Genomic DNA, 17,222 nt, shown 5'->3' on the forward strand with positions numbered 1-17,222 from the left:
CAAAAAAATTAATCACAGTTTCAATCGCACTGTTAAACAATACCAATTGAAATTTATTAAATATTGTGGATACTTTTCTACATTTTCATTTATATTGTGTTCTGTGTTGTAACTGAAATCAAAGTGTATATTATTTTTATTACAAATACCTGCAGTGTAAAAATGATAAACTAAAGAAATAGTATTTTTCAATTCACCTCATATAAGTACTGTTGTGCAATCTCTTTGTCGTGAAAGTGCAACTTACAAATGTAGATTTTTTTTGTTACATAACTGCACTCAAAACCAAAACAATGTAAAACTTCAGAGCCTACAAGTCCACTCAGTCCTACTTCTTGTTCAGCCCATCACTGGGCTTGTCTACACCAGGCAGCTTTTAGCAACAAGGCTGTGTCGACACAGCCTTGTCGCTAAAAGTCAGCATGCGTAAACACTTTGTTGGTACTTTCTTGGCACTTTTGCCGACAAAATACTTCCAGCCTTGCAAGTGGCATTAGCTTTGTAAGCAGGAGAGCGCACCTGCCGACAAAGCCACATTCACACTGCCACTTGCATCGGCAAAACTTTTGTCTTTCACGGGGAGGCTTTTTTAAGTACCCATGAAAGACAAAAGTTTTGTTGACAACTTTGCAGTGTAGACATACCCGTTAAGACGAACAAGTTTGTTTACAGGAGATAATGCTGCCCTCTTATTATTTACAGTGTCACCAGAAAGTGAGAACAGGCGTTCACATAGGATTTTTGTAGCCAGCATTGCAAGCTATTTACGTGCCAGATATGCTAAACATTCGTATGCCACTTCATGCTTTTGCCACCATTCCAGAGGACACGCTTCCATGCTGATGACGCTCGTTAAAAAATAATGTGTTAATTAAATTTGTGACTGAACTCCTGGGGGAGAACTGTATGTCTCCGGCTCTATTTTACCTGCACTCTGCCATATATTTCATGTTATAGTAGTCTCGGATGATGACTCAGCACACTGTTGTTCATTTTAAGAACACTTTCACTGCAGATTTGACAAAACGTAAAGAAGGTACCAATGTGAGATTTTTAAAGACAGCGACAGCACTTGACCCAAAGTTTAAGAATCTGAAGTGCCTTCCAAAATCTGAGAGGGATGAGGTGTGGCGCATTTTTTCAGAAGGCTTAAAAGAGCAACATGCCAATGAGGAAACTACAGAACCCGAACCACCATAAAGGAAAATCAACCATCTGCTGGTGGCATCTGACTCAGATGATGAAAATGAACATGCGTCGGTCCACTCTTCTTTGGACTGTTATCAAGGAGTTCCCATCATCAGCATGGATGCATGTCCTCTGGAATGGTGGTTGAAGCGTGAAGGGACATATGAATCTTTAGCGCATCTGTCATGTAAATATCTTGTGACGCCGGCTACAACAGTGCCATGAGACCGCCTGTTCTCACTTTCAGGAGACATTTTGAACAAGAAGCGGGCATAGCATTATCTCCTGCAAATGTAAATAAACTTGTTTGTCTGAATGATTGGCTGAACAAGAAATATGATTGAGTGGACTTGTAGGCTCTAAAGTTTTACATTGTTTTATTTTTGAATGCAGTTATTTTTTTGTACATACAGTAATTCTACATTTGTAAGTTCAATTTTCATGATAAAGAGATTGCATTTCAGTACTTGTATTATGTAAACTGAAAAAGACAATTTTTTTGTTTTTTTTACAGTGCAAATACTTGTAATCAAAAATAAATATAAAGTGAGCACTGTATACTTTGTATTCTGTTTTGTAATTTAAATCAATATATTTGAAAATGTAGAACACATCCAAAATATTTAAATAAATGGTATTCTATTATTGTTTAACAGTGCAATTAATCGCAATTAATTTTTTTAATTGCGCGATTAATCGTGATGTAGAGGGGTTTGGCTGGGGTTCGTTCCCCTCCGGTACAGCAGGGAACCACACCGCCACGCTACTTCCTTCCAGTTGCTGGTGGGGAATTAGCCAGGCAGCAGGAGTCTCTCGCAGTGGCAGCAATAGAGGCAAACACAAACAGTTATTCACGCCCGGCCCATGGTTTGGGGGCCATAGTGAGTCAATGGCTCAGGCCCTTAGGCTAAGGGGCTGAGCAAACAGTTATATAATTGGCAGGCCCAAGCCCTGGATCAGGGCGGGGCAGCAAAGAGTCAGTGGCTCAGGCCCTCAGGCAGGGGCTGAGCAAAGGCAGCTAACCATCACTGTATGTCTCCTGGGTGCTGGCAGACACGGTACTGCATTGCTACACAGCAGCAGCTTATTGCCTTTTGGCAGCAGACAGTGCAGTAAAACCGGTAGCCGTCGTCAATGTAGTCCGGGGTACTCTTTTAACCCACCTCGATGAGGTCAGGGGCGCCTGGGCAAACATGGGAGTGACTCAGCCAAGTCATTATCCTTTTAAGTTTCGTCTCATGGCGATTCAGTCCTGCCGGCAGTCCTACTGCACCGTCTTTTAATGAGCAGCCAGGAGACGATGATGGCCAGCAGTCATACGGCACTGCCTTCTGCCGAGCACCCAGGAAATGACGATGGCTAGCAGTCGAACTGCACAGTCTTCTGCCAGCAAGATGTATAAAGATAGATGAAGTGGATCAAAACAAGAAATAGACCAGATTTGTTTTGTATTCATTTTCTCCTCCCTTTCTCCCTCCCTCCATGAAATCAACGGCCTGCTAAACCCGGTTTTGAGTTCTATCCTTGAGGTTTTGAGTTCTATCCTTGAGGAGGCCATTCTGTTTCTCGCAAAGCCACCCCCTTTGTTGATTTTAATTCCCTGTCAGCCAACCCTGTAAGCCATGTTGTCGGTCGCCCCTCCCTCCATCAGAGCAACAGCAAACAATCATTTCGCGCCCTTTTCCCTGGATTGCCCGAGCAGGAGCAGACGCCATAGCACAGCAAGCATGGAGCCCGGTCAGCTCACCGCAGCCGTTATGACCATTGTAAACACCTCACACATTATCATGCAGTTTATGTAGAACCAGCACCTGAAAAACCAGACGAGGAGGCGAGGGAAGCAGGGTGATGAGGACATGAGCATACTTTTCTCTGAAACTGCAGTCCCCCGCAATTTGGAGATCATGGGGTTAATGGGGCAGGCTCATGCCGTGGAACACCGATTCTGGGCATGGGAAACAAGCACAGGGTGGTGGGACCGCATAGTGTTGTGGGTCTGGGATGATTCCCAGTGGCTCTGAAACTTTCGCATGCATAAGGGCACTTTCATGGAACTTTGTGACTTGCTTTCCCCTTCGCTGAAGCGCAAGAATACCAAGATGAGAGCAGCCCTCACAGTTCACAAGCGAGTGGCAATAGCCCTGTGGAAGCTTGCAACGTCAGACAGCTACCGGTCAGCCGGTAATCAATTTGGAGTGGGCAAATCTACTGTGGGGGTTGCTGTGATGCAAGTAGCCAACGCAATCATTGAGCTGCTGCTATCAAAGGTAGTGACTCTGGGAAATGTGCAGGTCATACTAGATGGCTTTGCTGCAATGGGATTCCCTAACTGTGGTGGGGCTATGGACAGAACGCATATCCCTATCTTGGGACCGGACCACCAGGGAAGCCAGTACATAAACCACAAGGGGTACTTTTCAATGGTGCTGCAAGCACTGGTGGATCACAAGGTACATTTCACCAACATCCACGTTGTATGGCCAGGAAAGGTTCATGACGCTTGTGTCTTCAGGAACTCTGGTCTGTTTAAATGGCTGCAGGAAGGGATTTATTTCCCAGACCAGAAAATAACTGTTGGGGATGTTGAAATGCCAATCGTTATCCTTGGGGACCCAGCATACCCCTTAATGCCCTGGTTCATGAAGCCGTACATAGGCACCCTGGACAGTAGTAAGGAGCTGTTCAACTATAGGCTGAGCAAGTGCAGAATCGTGGTAGAGTGTGCATTTGGATGTTTAAAGGGTCGCTGGCGCAGTTTACTGATTCGCTCAGACCTCAGCGAAACCAATATTCCCATTGTTATTGCTGCTTGCTGTGTGCTCCACAATCTCTATGAGAGTAATGGGGAGACGTTTATGGCGGGGTGGGAGGTTGATGCAAATCGCCTGGTCACTGAATATGCACAGTCAGACACCAGGGCGGTTAGAAGAGCACAGCAGGAAGCGCTGTGCATCAGAGAAGCTTTGAAAACCAGTTTCATGACTGGCCAGGGTACTGTGTGACACTTCTGTTTGTTTCTCCTTGATGAAAACCTGCCCCCTTGATTTGCCTCTAAATTCCCTGTAAGCCACCCGCCCTCCCCCCTTCGACCACAGCTTGCTTGCAAAGGAAATAAAGTCACTATCATCGAAAAAACATGTATTCTTTATTAACTGATTATAAAAATAGAGAGATAACTCACAAGGTAGTCCGGTGGGGTGTGGGAGGAGGGTATGAGGGAAGGAAAAGGCCACTTTAAAACTTGTTGAATGACAGCCTTCTGTTGCTTGGGCTGTCCACTGGGGTGGAGTGGTTGTGTGCCTGGAGCCTCCCTGTGTTCTTGGGTGTCTGGGTGAGGAGGCTACGGAACTTGGGGATGAGGGAGGGTGGTTAAGTAGGGGCTGCAGCAGCAGTCTGTGATCCTGCTGCTGTTCATGAACCGTTTGATCCCGCAGTAGCCCCAGCATTGCCTCATGCCTCCTCTGATCTTCCTGCCGCCACCTCTCCTAACGTTCATCAGCCACTGTCCTGTACTCTGCTATTGTGTCCCTCCACACAGCTCTGTCAGTGCCAAATGACTGCATGAGCTCAGAGAACATTTCATCGCGTGTGCGTTTTTTTCGCCGCCGTATCTGAGATAGCCTTTGGGATGGAGGAGGGAGGCTTGAAACATTTGCAGCTGCTGGAGGAAAAAAAAGGGAGTGAAGTATTTAAAAAGATACATTTTACAGAACAATGGCTATACTCTTTCACGGTGAACAACACTATTCACATTACATAGCACATGTGATTTTGGTACAAGGTCGCATTTTGCATCTTATATTGAGTGCCTGTGGCTTTGGTGTTAGAGATAACACACGCAGTGCCGGGCAACAGAATTCGGCTTGCAGACAGCTATGGTAAGTCATAGTCTTTCGGCTTCTGCAACCTTCATAACAGCAGCACCCTCCTTTCCCATACCAAGCAAAGCCCATTGAGTTGGCCATTTAGTGCTGCGGTTTTCCTGTTAACGTGCAGCAGCAGAAACCAAACTAACCCCCTCCCCTCATCCAATTCTCTGGGATGATCGCTTTACCCCTCCCCTCACTGTCTGGCCGGTATCAGGGAAGATCCCTGCTAGCCATACGTGAACAGCTCAGCGCCAATGCCCCCGCCCCCACCGTGTGACTAACTGTGGGGAGGATTTCTTTTCAGCCACAGGCAAACAACCCAGTAAGAATGGGCACCTCTTAATGTCCCCTTAATTAAATTCCCCTATTTCAACCAGGTTACCATGAACAATATCACTCTCCTGAGGATAACACAGAGAGATAAAGAACAGATGTTGCTTGAATGCCAGCAAACACTGGGACCATACACTGCCAGGCTTTGTCATGCAATGATACCAGATTACTTGTTACTAGCATGGCATGGTAAAGTGTCCTACCATGGAGGACGGAATAAGGCTGCTCTCCCCAGAAACCTTCTGCAAAGGCTTTTAGAGTACCTCCAGGAGAGCTTCATGGAGATGTCCCTAGAGGATTTCCGTCCATCCCCAGACATGTTAACAGACTTTTCCAGTAGCAGTACTGGCCACGAATGCATCCCAAGTCCTCAGGGCTACTTAATTATTAAAAAACGCTTGCTTTTATAACATGTATTATATTTTAAAAGGTACTCTCACCAGAGGTCCCTTCTCCAGCTTCGTTGGGTTGGGAGGGTATTTCAGTCAGGGTGATAAAAAGACCCTGGCTGTCGGGGAGAACGGTTTACTGTGTGCTTTCCCCAAGCTCGTCCTCCTCCTCCTCATCTTCCCCATCTGCAAAATCCTCAGGCATGGCGGAGAGTACCCCATCATCGGAGTCCACGGACAGGGGTTGGGTAGTGGTGGCGGCCCCCCCTAGAATTGCATGCAGCTCAGTGTAGAAGCGGTATGTCTGGGGCTCTGTCCTGGAGCGTCCGTTTGATTCTTTGGTTTTCTGATTCGCTTGTGTGAGCTCCTTAAGTTTCACGCGGCACTGTGTTGCATCCCTGATGTAGCCTCTGTCCCTCATGGCCTCAGATTTTTTGAAATGTTTTGGCATTTTGTCTTTTGGAACGTAGTTCTGATAGCATGGATTCCTCTCCCCATACAGTGATCAGATCCAGTACCTCCCATTCGGTCCATGCTGTAGCTCTTTTTCGATTCTGGGACTGCATGTTTACCTGTGCTGATGAGCTCTGCATGGTCACCTGTGCTGATGACCTCGCCTGGCCAAACAGGAAATGAGATTCAAAAGTTCCCAGGGCTTTTCCTGTACACCTGGCCAGTGCATCCAGGTTCAGAGTGCTGTCCTGAGCGGTCACAATGGTACACTATGGGATAGCTCCCAGAGGCCAATACCTTCGAATTGCGTCCACACTAACCCTAATTCGAAACAGCGATGTCAATTTCAGCTCTAATCTCCTCGTTGGGGAGGAATACAGAAATCAGTTTTAAGAGCCCTTTATGTCGAAAAAATGGCTTCGTTGTGTGGATGGGTGCAGGGTTAATTCGGATTTAACACTGCTAAATCCGACATAAACTCGTAGTGTAGACCAGGCCCAAGGGTCCCACACATGCCTAACACAACATGTGGTGTACCTCCTCCAGTGCACTAAATGTCCCAGTCACAATTATGTGAGTGAAACCAGACAATCATTACACTTGAATGAACTCACACAGAAAAATGATAAAAGACAAAAACACCATCTCACCCCTGGTCAAACACTTTTCACAAAGCAATCACTCCATATGTGACCTCTCTGTCCTCGTCCACAAAGGAAACCTCACAACAGCTTCAAAAGATGAGCATGGGAGTTTAAATTCATATTTTTACTAAAAATCATGGACATAATAAAGACACTGGGTTTATGGCATATTACAATAATCTGTATCTCACCGACCACCCTTTTTAGTCCTTTGACTGCCAGATGCTGAGACTGGATGACAGGAGAAGGATCACATGATAATTGCCCTGTTCTGTTCATTCCCTCTGAAGCATCTGATATTGGCCACTGTCAGAAGACAAGATACTGGGCTAGATGAACCACTCGTTTGACCCACTACGCCCATTCTTGTACTCTTAGCTGTTAACTGGCCACCTCATCTTGAATGGTTTCTTACAATATGTGTTAGCTACTTATTCTAAACAATTTGTTCCACCTTGTACTTAGCTCTGACACTCTGAGTACTTTTCCCAGACCTGAAGAAGTGCTCTGTGTAAGCTTGAAAGCTTGTCTCTTTCACTGACAGAAGTTCGTCCAGTAAAAGATATTACCTCACCCACCTCTAAGATGAGTCATGACCTAAAATGAAACAAAGAAGGCATTGAAAGGCAACACTGCAGAACTACAAAGTCTTGTTATTAATCATTAATAATTATTTCTTCAATGCCATGAGATAAAGAGAAAGGTTCCTGCCATCAAAAGCCTCCAAACTACAAGTAACTGAAATTTCAGCATGACTAAGAGTATGTCTATTCTGCAATTAAAAATCTGAAGCTAACTTGAGGTCACAGGCAGTGCTTAATTTGTAATGAAAGAGGTGCCAGGGCTCAGGCAATTTTTGTACATTTATAACTGATGTAGCAAGCCCAGAGATGCCAGGGCTATAAACTGCCAAGCCTCCAGGTGCCAGGGCTCACCCCGGCAAGTCCTGGCACAGATTAAGCATTGGTCATGGGGCTTGGGCTGAGGAACTGTTTAACTACAGTATAGACATTCAAGCTTGGGCTGCAGCCCAACCTTGGGGACTCTCCCACCTCACAGGGTCTTAGAGGCCGGGCTCAAGCCCAAGCCCAAACATCTACACCACAGCGAAACAGCCCCTTAGCCCAAGCCCCTTGGCTTGCATCAGCTGACATGGGTCAACCACAGGTTTTTAATTGCAGTGTAGACATACCCTAATGGTGGCAGAATCAGACCCTAGGTTAAGAAGGCATTACTGTGTCCAGTGAATTACTTAGGTCAATAGGGAAGGAACAACAGGAAAGATACTGAAATAGTGACAATGGTCATGAACGTCATAAATACACAGAAGACTTTTTGAGCGTTAGGGAGGTCAAGGGTGGCTGAAGGGAATAAAGAAATTGAGCAGGCAAGGGCAAAGCAGATGGAGGAAGAGATGGGAGTAGCTGAGCAGACGGATGTGGGAAAGACGTAAAAAGAAGAGAGATTAGTGGTGGGGGTGTGCGGGTGAGTATCCAAAAACAGAAGAGAAAAAAAAAGAAAAGAATTAGGTATCATTTTGGAAGAACATGATGATGTTGAAATTGTACCTTTGCAAATATATATATGGCAGATTTTTTTTTCTTGAAATGATTAAAGAACAAAGTATGCCATCCCTGTCTCCCAGACACTCAAACGCTTCCCCCCGAAGGTCTAGGAAAGGATCAAGAAAACAGCATGTATTTCTGCTGTGTGATTCAAGTTTGTTTTCCTTCACTTGGCTGACGGATATTTTTCCACTAGACTTTGCAAAGACCTGAGTTGGGTGTTCAACTGTTTGTTTACAAATACAAAAATATCTCTGACATCTGTCTGCATTCTCTCAGTAACTACATCACATTTCCTGCAATTTCCCACAATCACATGCTGACCCTTGCCATAAACTTAGCATAGTTACATTTGCTGAAACACCCTTAGCTTTACTTTTCTTTTTAAATATCACAGCTAATGTAAATTGTTGTTTGGGAGTTGCAAATTTTAAGGGACAAAGTTAAGATGGATGGGTGGTGTAAGTCATCTGGGCTTATAGTTAGTGATGAAAGATGCATCCATTTCCAAAAATTATGGACAAATCATCAGCTGATCAGGATGCAGTGGTGGAGAGATAAGGAAACCACCTTTGTATCTCTCCCAGTCACAGGCTACCAGGGCAAAACTGGTGGCTTAACTAACTCAGAGCAGCTAGAATAGATCCCCTAGGAGCTGGTCCACTATCTGGGAATTGGTGGCTCCACTCTATCTGTCTCCTAACAACTCCCCAGGCCTGTCTCCTGCAACATGGGGTGGGCTGAATCCTTGGTGACCTAATAGTTAATTAGTTAATTTTTGCTACTTCAGTAGCACAAAGTGAATTTGGAGGGCAGAGGCTCTGGCCTTGTAATTTTTTTTTAAAATTAAGTGTGGATTTTTTGTAAAGAAATTACAATATTGTCAAGGGTGTTGGCTGGACTCCACTGATGTGCACATTCAACCTTAACTCTCTTTTAATGAAGATTTTTGTTTACGAGTATGTGGAAAAAGATCAGCGTGTGTGCCCAATTGTCTCCCAGCTCTCTGCATCCCTGCTGCAGACCCTATTTTCCAAATACAAATGCTTCTTGATTTTTATTTTAGCTCATTAGGCAATTCTTTAGGATAAAGGGGAACATAAAGAAACTATAATGGATAAAATATTGGATCACAATGGAAGAAACCACTTCAGTAACAAGATGATTCATTAAAATGAGCCAATGTTTATATTTCACTATTTGATAACTAAACAAGGATTTATTGTAGAATTCTTGGAAAAAGTTTAGAGTGAAAGACTTAGCCATCTGGTAACTGGGTATACTTTTACAGAAGGGACTGCAAAAATATAAGATAGCTGAAATATATATATATATATATATATATATATATTTTAATTTTGTGTAGGGACAAAATACACATGGAACTTCCTGTTTTTTGTATTAGCCAACATAAAATAAACCTCATGCTGTAGAATTGTGCAGACAGTCTTAAAAAGAATGTTTTCCTGCCCCCATAACTGCAAGAAAATTGCATTTTATGTAGTAAAAATCATGAGAGTAAATGTATTTACAGGATTGCAAGTCTGACTGGAATTACAAATGAAGTGGCTTAATCAGAAATATATAGTGATCTATTCATAGCTGTTTCGAGATGCCAAGAACTTTGCAGATGCCATTGGGTCACATTTTATAAAGCGACGGATTATAATGGGGACAGTGTGTGTGAGAATCAAACAAAACTCCTCAGAGATGTATTTTCTGACAAATAAGCAACATTATTCTCCCATGGCATGATTTCATAATTGTTAGCATTCTCTTATTTTTCATACAGATATGGGGTAGTTGTCTGATCACAGGATGGGGCACAAGGAACTCTTGGGGTGAAGTTCTGTGCTGCCCCTCTGAGATGCACAATACAGATCTCACATTTAATGGGGAGAAGGATAAGGTGGCTTTAAGCCACCCTTACCACCTTCCTGATCTTGGGCTTCTGAAAGGGCTGTAGAAGCCCACAGTGTAATTTAGCTCTGGTGCCCTATATAAATGAAGGGAGCCCTAGGGGTAGCAATGCTGTCTGGATTTTCCACAGCCTTACAACTGTCATAGCTTCTGTTCCAGGGGAATCACCTCCCAGCTGGAAGTGAGGCTTTTAGAGCCCTTTCCATGCTCTGAGCCTTTTAGCTAGAGTAAAGAGGCTGAAGCAGGAATGAGGATCTCATCCATAGTTTGGAATCCCAGTTCTGACACTGACACTACTTCTGTGGGTTAGGTATGTTACATTTTTTGCCTGTATTTTGTCTATGAATGTGTACAATACTGTAACCTGTTTCTGCTAGTGGTTCTGTTCCACCGGTGGGGTTCAGAGATGGGAGTGCTAGTGTAGAATAGCCATCCGTGTTTTAAGTGCCTTGTCACCTTACCTTTCTCAGTTCTACGTGGCACAGTGCTTAAAACACCAGCAGATCTTAGTACCTTGTCTACACTAATGCTCCCATTGCTTTTACCATTGGTGGAGCTGAACCACTGGTTACCACAGTAGGAAAGGTCAGGAAAAAGTTTGTGGTGTAAACAATGGTTGAGTGAGTCAGTGACACAGCCAGGACTAATACCTGAGAGTGAGTAGGTTGAACATGGAGTGACTACACTGATGTTCATGAGAGCAGAATTGGCCTACTGTCTTCAAGTCACATGCCTTGTCCTAGAGACCACAGCATCTGTTGTTTTACTGTACGTAAATAACCTGAAAACCAAGTCACTACTGCTACATAAAGTATCTTGAATATATATTCTCATCAAGAGGTATGTTAAAGCAGACTGTTGTGGGAGAGAAGCAAAACTCTCATTGTAGCGCATAATGCTGGAAACATCCTAGTTTCCTAAACATCCTAAACATGTAGTTTAGACTCAGTTTGTGGATTTAATAAGATTAGATGAGATCCATTACATTTGATTTTAGCTGACTAAATACCAAGGTTCAGATTCTGGGCTGCACCTCTAAGAGGTGCAGCACAGGACGCACTGCCCAGAGGAAGGGGTGGGGTAAGCTTTAAGCCATCTTTGTGGACTCCTGCTCCCGGGCTGTTCTGGGGGCTGGAAAGGCTCAGGACATATCTTAGATTGCTCTGAGGGCCTTTCTGAATTCTGGCAGCTGCTCTAGGCTGCTCTGCTGCCCACAGTGCTGGGTGCTGCCGCACCCCAGCTCCAACCCAGTCCTGTACAGAGGCTTACAATGAAATTCTTGGAATGCAGCCTTCCAGCTGTCTTCCACAATACCTGTGGTGGTGGAATCCTGTCTTATCTGGATACAGGGCTTTCCACTGCTCCAGCCAGCCCTTTTACATGGCATAAGAGTGCCAGAGTGTGTGTGGGTGGGTGGGTGAAATCCTGGTGCTATTGAAGTCAGTGACAAAATTCCCATTGACTTCAACAAAGCCAGGTTTTCAGCCAGTATATTGTATTTTGTCCATTATGAATGGAGTTGGTAAAATGATTGGATGGCACTGAAGAGCTATTTCCAGCTCACAAAAGCTAATGAAAACTCTGCACTAGAATGCAAGCACCAACACTGTTGCACCCAGGGATCTGACTAAGGATTAGGGGTGATGTAGAGCACAGAAGTGGTATGTGGAAATTGTAGAGATTAATTGGTACTAGTGACCTACGTTAGTCTCATTCATGGTTTGCAGAAGCAACAGCTTTTTCATATAGTTGCAGCCAACTTGGAAAGTATTATTCAGTAATGGGAAGCTCAAAATACACCATGGGAAACCCAGGTCTGAACACCCCCAAACTTTCAGTTTGAAATCTAGAGCCAGATTTTGTAATTTGAGTCCATGTCGAATCAAATAGAAATTGCCAATTTGCAGTTATAATTTATGGGTAACAGAAACAGGCAGTTGATTGAATTTAATCCTGAAATGAGCATGACACAAGGAAAGGTTGCAGTTTATTTTCATACTATGACAAATGTGGTTAGTTGGCTAAGCACACTGTACCCTTAAAATACACGATTCGCCTCTGCTGATAATATCAAGTGATGAAATCAGTTTTCAGCCGAGAGAAAACTCTAGTGCTTATTTCTTTTCGCAAGTCAAGATGATGGAAAAAGAAGAGCATATGTCACATAAATTGGAATTGATGGTATCCGTGCTTTCAAGACCTACACCCAAAACCAAACCAAAATTAACATTGGAGTATTTATCTAACACCATAATTAGTTAACTACAAATGACTCATGTTTAGTGCTTGGTTCAGCAGAAAAATTGCAAAACTGTTTTTTTGAATTTTTACTGAAGAGGCAGTTTCCCTTTAAAAGAGTAAGGGGTAAATCTGGTCACTGTACTTGCCTGGGAGGGGGCAAAGGATATATTATCTGTACCTGGAATCTGGGTTTTGAAGGAAGAGTGAACAGGCACTTTTGTTTTCTGAATAAGACGCGAAAAGTCATGACATAGAAGCCTGATGATGAACCTTAAATGTTTTTTTAAATGACTTTTTGCTAAAGGGAGCTCTAGAATCTAACCATGGAACAACCTATTCCCATGTTTTCACAGGAACATGGTATTTTGTTAGTGGAGTATAATCTGTACTAATATCACTATACATGTATTTGTCCACTTTGTCTAGTGGTTAGTTCACAGGACTAGGAGTCTGAACATGAGGGTTTCATTCGCCTCTGTCGCTAACCCCATCTGTGACCTCAAGCAAATCACTTAAACTGGCCATGCCTCAATCTGTAAAATGAGGTAGTAACCTACTTCACAAGGGGGCTGTGGATTAATTAATGTTTATAAGGCATGGTGAGATCCTCAGATCAGAGGCATTATATAAACACAAAGAATTAGCATAAATTCTGATTTCAGTTACATCCACAACCTGGTTGCTCATGTGTAACACAACATCATTTGGCCAATTTCCTTTTCTGAATGGCTTTGGTTTAACCTGCATTTGAAGTAAGATTAAGGAAAGAAATACACTCACCATTTTAAACATTTGATTTGCATAGACTGTTACTACTACCTGAGTGATTTACTTTGCTGGGTTAACCAGTTAAGAATTTCCATTAGGCCTTATCTCTGCCTGATGCTTTTCACTTCTGAGAGGGGCTGAGCTCCCTCCATTTCCACTAATTTCAGAGGGAGTTGAGGGCAGTCAACACTTCCCAGAATCAAACCCTAGATAAAACCATTTTTTATGGAGATGATTCGAGTTAATGACTGGATTGCTAGAAATATTGGCATTGACGACCAAAACATTTAAACTTTAAGAAGATTAAGCTGATACCATATAAACCAACTGTAGTTTTGCAAATACTATGCAACCATTAGGAAGCCCCAAATTAGTTAACTGTGATACCTAGATTGCCAAGGATAAATGGAAAAGGATGAAGAAATAAATATGCCAAAAGGGAACGCAAGTCAGCAGTCTATATGAGGCAGCTGTTTAAACAAACTGCTAGACACTGGTGGTGATGTCTAAGAGGTACTTGCAGACAGAACCTTGCGTGTTCCTATCAATGGCAAAGTGTTTCACTTTGGGCACAAATGCCATTATGTTTGTCATCGGTATTTAATAATGTAAAATCAGAATGGGAAGTTTTCCATTGACTGCAATGGACTTTGGATCAGGTCCAGTGTTTCTAAAGCATTTGTCAGCATTTCATAGGTTGAAATTCACACACATTTCTACTGGATTTTTCAGTCTTGTGTATCATTCTGAAAGAGTATCCTGTCAGTGTCTGAGCTTTTTGATTGTGAGGAATGCTTGTTTTACATGGATGCTATATCAACTTTTGGACATAGCAAGGCTACGCATGGCAGAGTTTATATTTTTTACAAATACTTACTTGGCTTTTGCAGGATGGTTTGGTAATGCCAAACTTTTGGGTAAGTTGATCAGTACTGAATTCCCTCCATTTCCCCTCCATCAGGCACTGTGCTTTTATTTCATATTTAACTTCTCGCTCCTGTCTAAGGCTGACAGGGCTACGTTCAGCAGTAAAAAAAGATAAAGCTTGGTCTGTGTGTTTGACTCTCTGAAAAGACATTGCATCCAAATCAGTTACAAATCTGTAATATGCAATATCGTAGTAATGACATTTCTTTATTAGAGAACCAACTCAAATATTCATCCATTTCACTTGGTATTTGAGATTTAAATCTTCAGGATCACAGCAAGTACCCATCTAAGCAGGAACTGACCAGGCCATTCCTTGGATGGGAGACCTCCAAGAAAATCTGTTTCTGGAGGCTGAATGGAATTATATTGGTGAGTCAATTGATGACATTCTTATTCCTGATTCTGTATTGAACAAATGGCCCTCAAGAGATGCTACTTTCTTGATGAGATGTAAAACTAAGCTCTGATTATTAATGTTTCTATGGCACTTTCAGTAGGAGTGGAGAATATCTCATGAGCCAAAGTTTTGGTAATTACCCTTGCCTGCCTAAAACTGCTTTAGTAATTTCAAATGGACAAGGCATTCTTCAGTTCTTGATCTGAGGGGCTGTACTCTGTCAGATTCTTATGCACTATTAAACAACTGACATGTTACAGTGATGAGTGAAATGATTTCTCTGTATAGAGGACCTGGTACTGCAGTCTTTCCTGTCTAAACTTCTTTTGAAATCACTAGGAATTTGTCTTGAGTAAGGACTGCTGATTTGGACCTATACTTTCTAAAGCACTTTGTAACCATTCTGGATGAAAGGCACTATGGTCCAAACTAAAAGCTGTGTAAATAAATGAGACTTCACTGATGTCAGTGGTGTTTTATTCCAGCTCTGAGTTTGGTCCTATGAAAAGTCATTACATTTCCATGAAAAAAAAGAAAATAAATGATAGACTCAATTCTGTACTATAATTTGGCCCCCTTTGTGTTGGTTTAGTGGCAAAAAGGGATTGGAAAATTGCTGGATCTCCCCAGCTCAAGGAAGTCCCCACCTAGTATAGCGCAAGTGTAGCTGTTTCCTATGTCACCTGTTCTGTCAGCTCCCAGTGTCTGGCTAGGTCAGGAATGGGAGGGGGCATGACCAGAGTGTTACTACATTCACTTCTCAGTGTACCTTTTTCATTTCTAATCATGGGCCTGACCCTGCAAGCATAGAACTCCTGTTTACTTTGGTGGGAATTTTGTAGGATCATGCCCTGTATCACCTGGAAGCAATGGGAGTTCCTCATGCAGAAGACTTGCAGGATTAAGTCCTCTGTACTGCACCCACAGTATTTATAAACATCAAACTTAGCAATATGTTCTAGGACTTATTTGAACAGGAAATTGTTACTGACCACGTTAATTTTGCTAAACAAATGAAACCACCACATTGCTGATTCAAGTCTATAATAAGCCACCAAACACAAAGGGAACCAAGCACTTTAAAACGGTTAGGAGAGAAGTTCTCACTTTGGCATTTAACTGACATCTAATTAAAACCAGACTCTTACAGGAGGAAGGAAGAATTAAAATGGTAACACGTACACTATGAAACACTTTTCAGTCAGCATCTCATTATGCAATTTACTATCAGTATTAGCGTTTTCCAAAAGACTATGCTGAGCATTACCTGCCCTTTAGGAGAAAAAGGCTTAGAATCTATACCAAGTACCAGATTATGTCCATTCTACTATGCCCCGTTGAAGATACCACTCAAAGAACATGTGAGATGACATGTTTTATTAGGCAGGAGACACAGCTGATATTTCATGCAGATTGTCAGCTACTTATGTTCTCAAAACTGGGCTAGGAAAATCACGTGAGAATAAGCTGTTTATGGATTTCCCAGTATTTCCTGATTATTGACTGACACCTTAAAATACAGAGTGAATACAGAGTGGTATTTTAGTATTCCCACTTCTGATTCTAGTTAAAATCATCATGTGCAGAGACACGTGAATAATCATTTTGGAGTCAGAAGAAAGAAAACGCATAATGATGCTTGTATTATCCCACACTCTACATTTGTTTGCCTTTATTCTCAACCTCAAATTTTTACCTTATAGCAAGGTCAGAATTTACATAATGCAACAGAATAAACAGATAATAAACAAACATAATAATCAGATAAATAATAAACAGAATTCACATAAGGCAAGTGGTGCTTTTATCTTACTTGAATGTAAAAGCTGTATGCTGAAACTTCATGTCTGATTGCTTTTATCTCAAAGAAGAATCCATACATGGAAATTATTTCTTCATGATATCGTGGCTCCTAAAGGACAATTAATTAAGAAAAACTCTCTCCAAAGTAAACTCAAAAATATGTGGGCAAAAATCACAGATAATTATTATTAGGAAAAATATGTCTCATTTTGCTTGTCATGTAAAAGAAAAAATGCAGTCGCTGTGAAATTATATTTAAACTAGTGGAAAGCTATAAGCGGAGTGCAATGAAAATCAAATACAGACATTAAAAATTATAATGCTCTAGATCCACAAGAGTTGTAAGGGGGCGTTTAAGGCGGGGGGACTTTTAGGTTCAGGGGGATGTCTCTTGGAAGCCTGGGGTCTGTGTCTTATTATTCTTTGCCTCTATGTGCTCATCAAAACCAAAGTGTCTCCAATATGTATGGCAACTGGGATGGAGGAGCATTAGGAGCTTAGCCTGGAAGGGTAGAGCAGGAAGGAAGGCCTTCTGTTGTGTCTGATTACAACATATAATGAATTTTCTATTTATCCAGGGTGGAATTCATCACAGTGCAGAAGGCCAACACAAGGCCAATGCCTTACTTAAGCCTTACCTAGGCCCTCAGAATTGTAAGGGAGACATTTAACCGCACAAAACACATGCCACACTGGCAGCGCCTGTGCAAGCTTCTTCCCGC

The 17,222-nt window shown here is 42.5% G+C and overlaps 1 protein-coding gene across 1 annotated transcript in view; it reads right to left on the reverse strand.

Moving 5' to 3' along the window:
- Window positions 1-4,381: 4,381 nt before the first annotated feature.
- The window catches only part of BTBD16 (BTB domain containing 16), a 55,125-nt gene continuing 42,284 nt past the window's right edge, over window positions 4,382-17,222 (reverse strand). Inside the window, exons 15-17 of the mRNA XM_073354782.1 lie at window positions 16,511-16,609; window positions 14,248-14,436; window positions 4,382-4,849 (exon numbers count right to left, since the gene is read on the reverse strand). Coding sequence (XP_073210883.1) covers window positions 4,706-4,849; window positions 14,248-14,436; window positions 16,511-16,609 — 432 coding nt within the window. The 3' untranslated portion in view covers window positions 4,382-4,705. The remainder of the gene's footprint in view (window positions 4,850-14,247; window positions 14,437-16,510; window positions 16,610-17,222) is intronic.

Source organism: Lepidochelys kempii, chromosome 7 (genome assembly GCF_965140265.1).
Source record: "Lepidochelys kempii isolate rLepKem1 chromosome 7, rLepKem1.hap2, whole genome shotgun sequence".
NCBI lineage: Eukaryota > Metazoa > Chordata > Testudines > Cheloniidae > Lepidochelys > Lepidochelys kempii.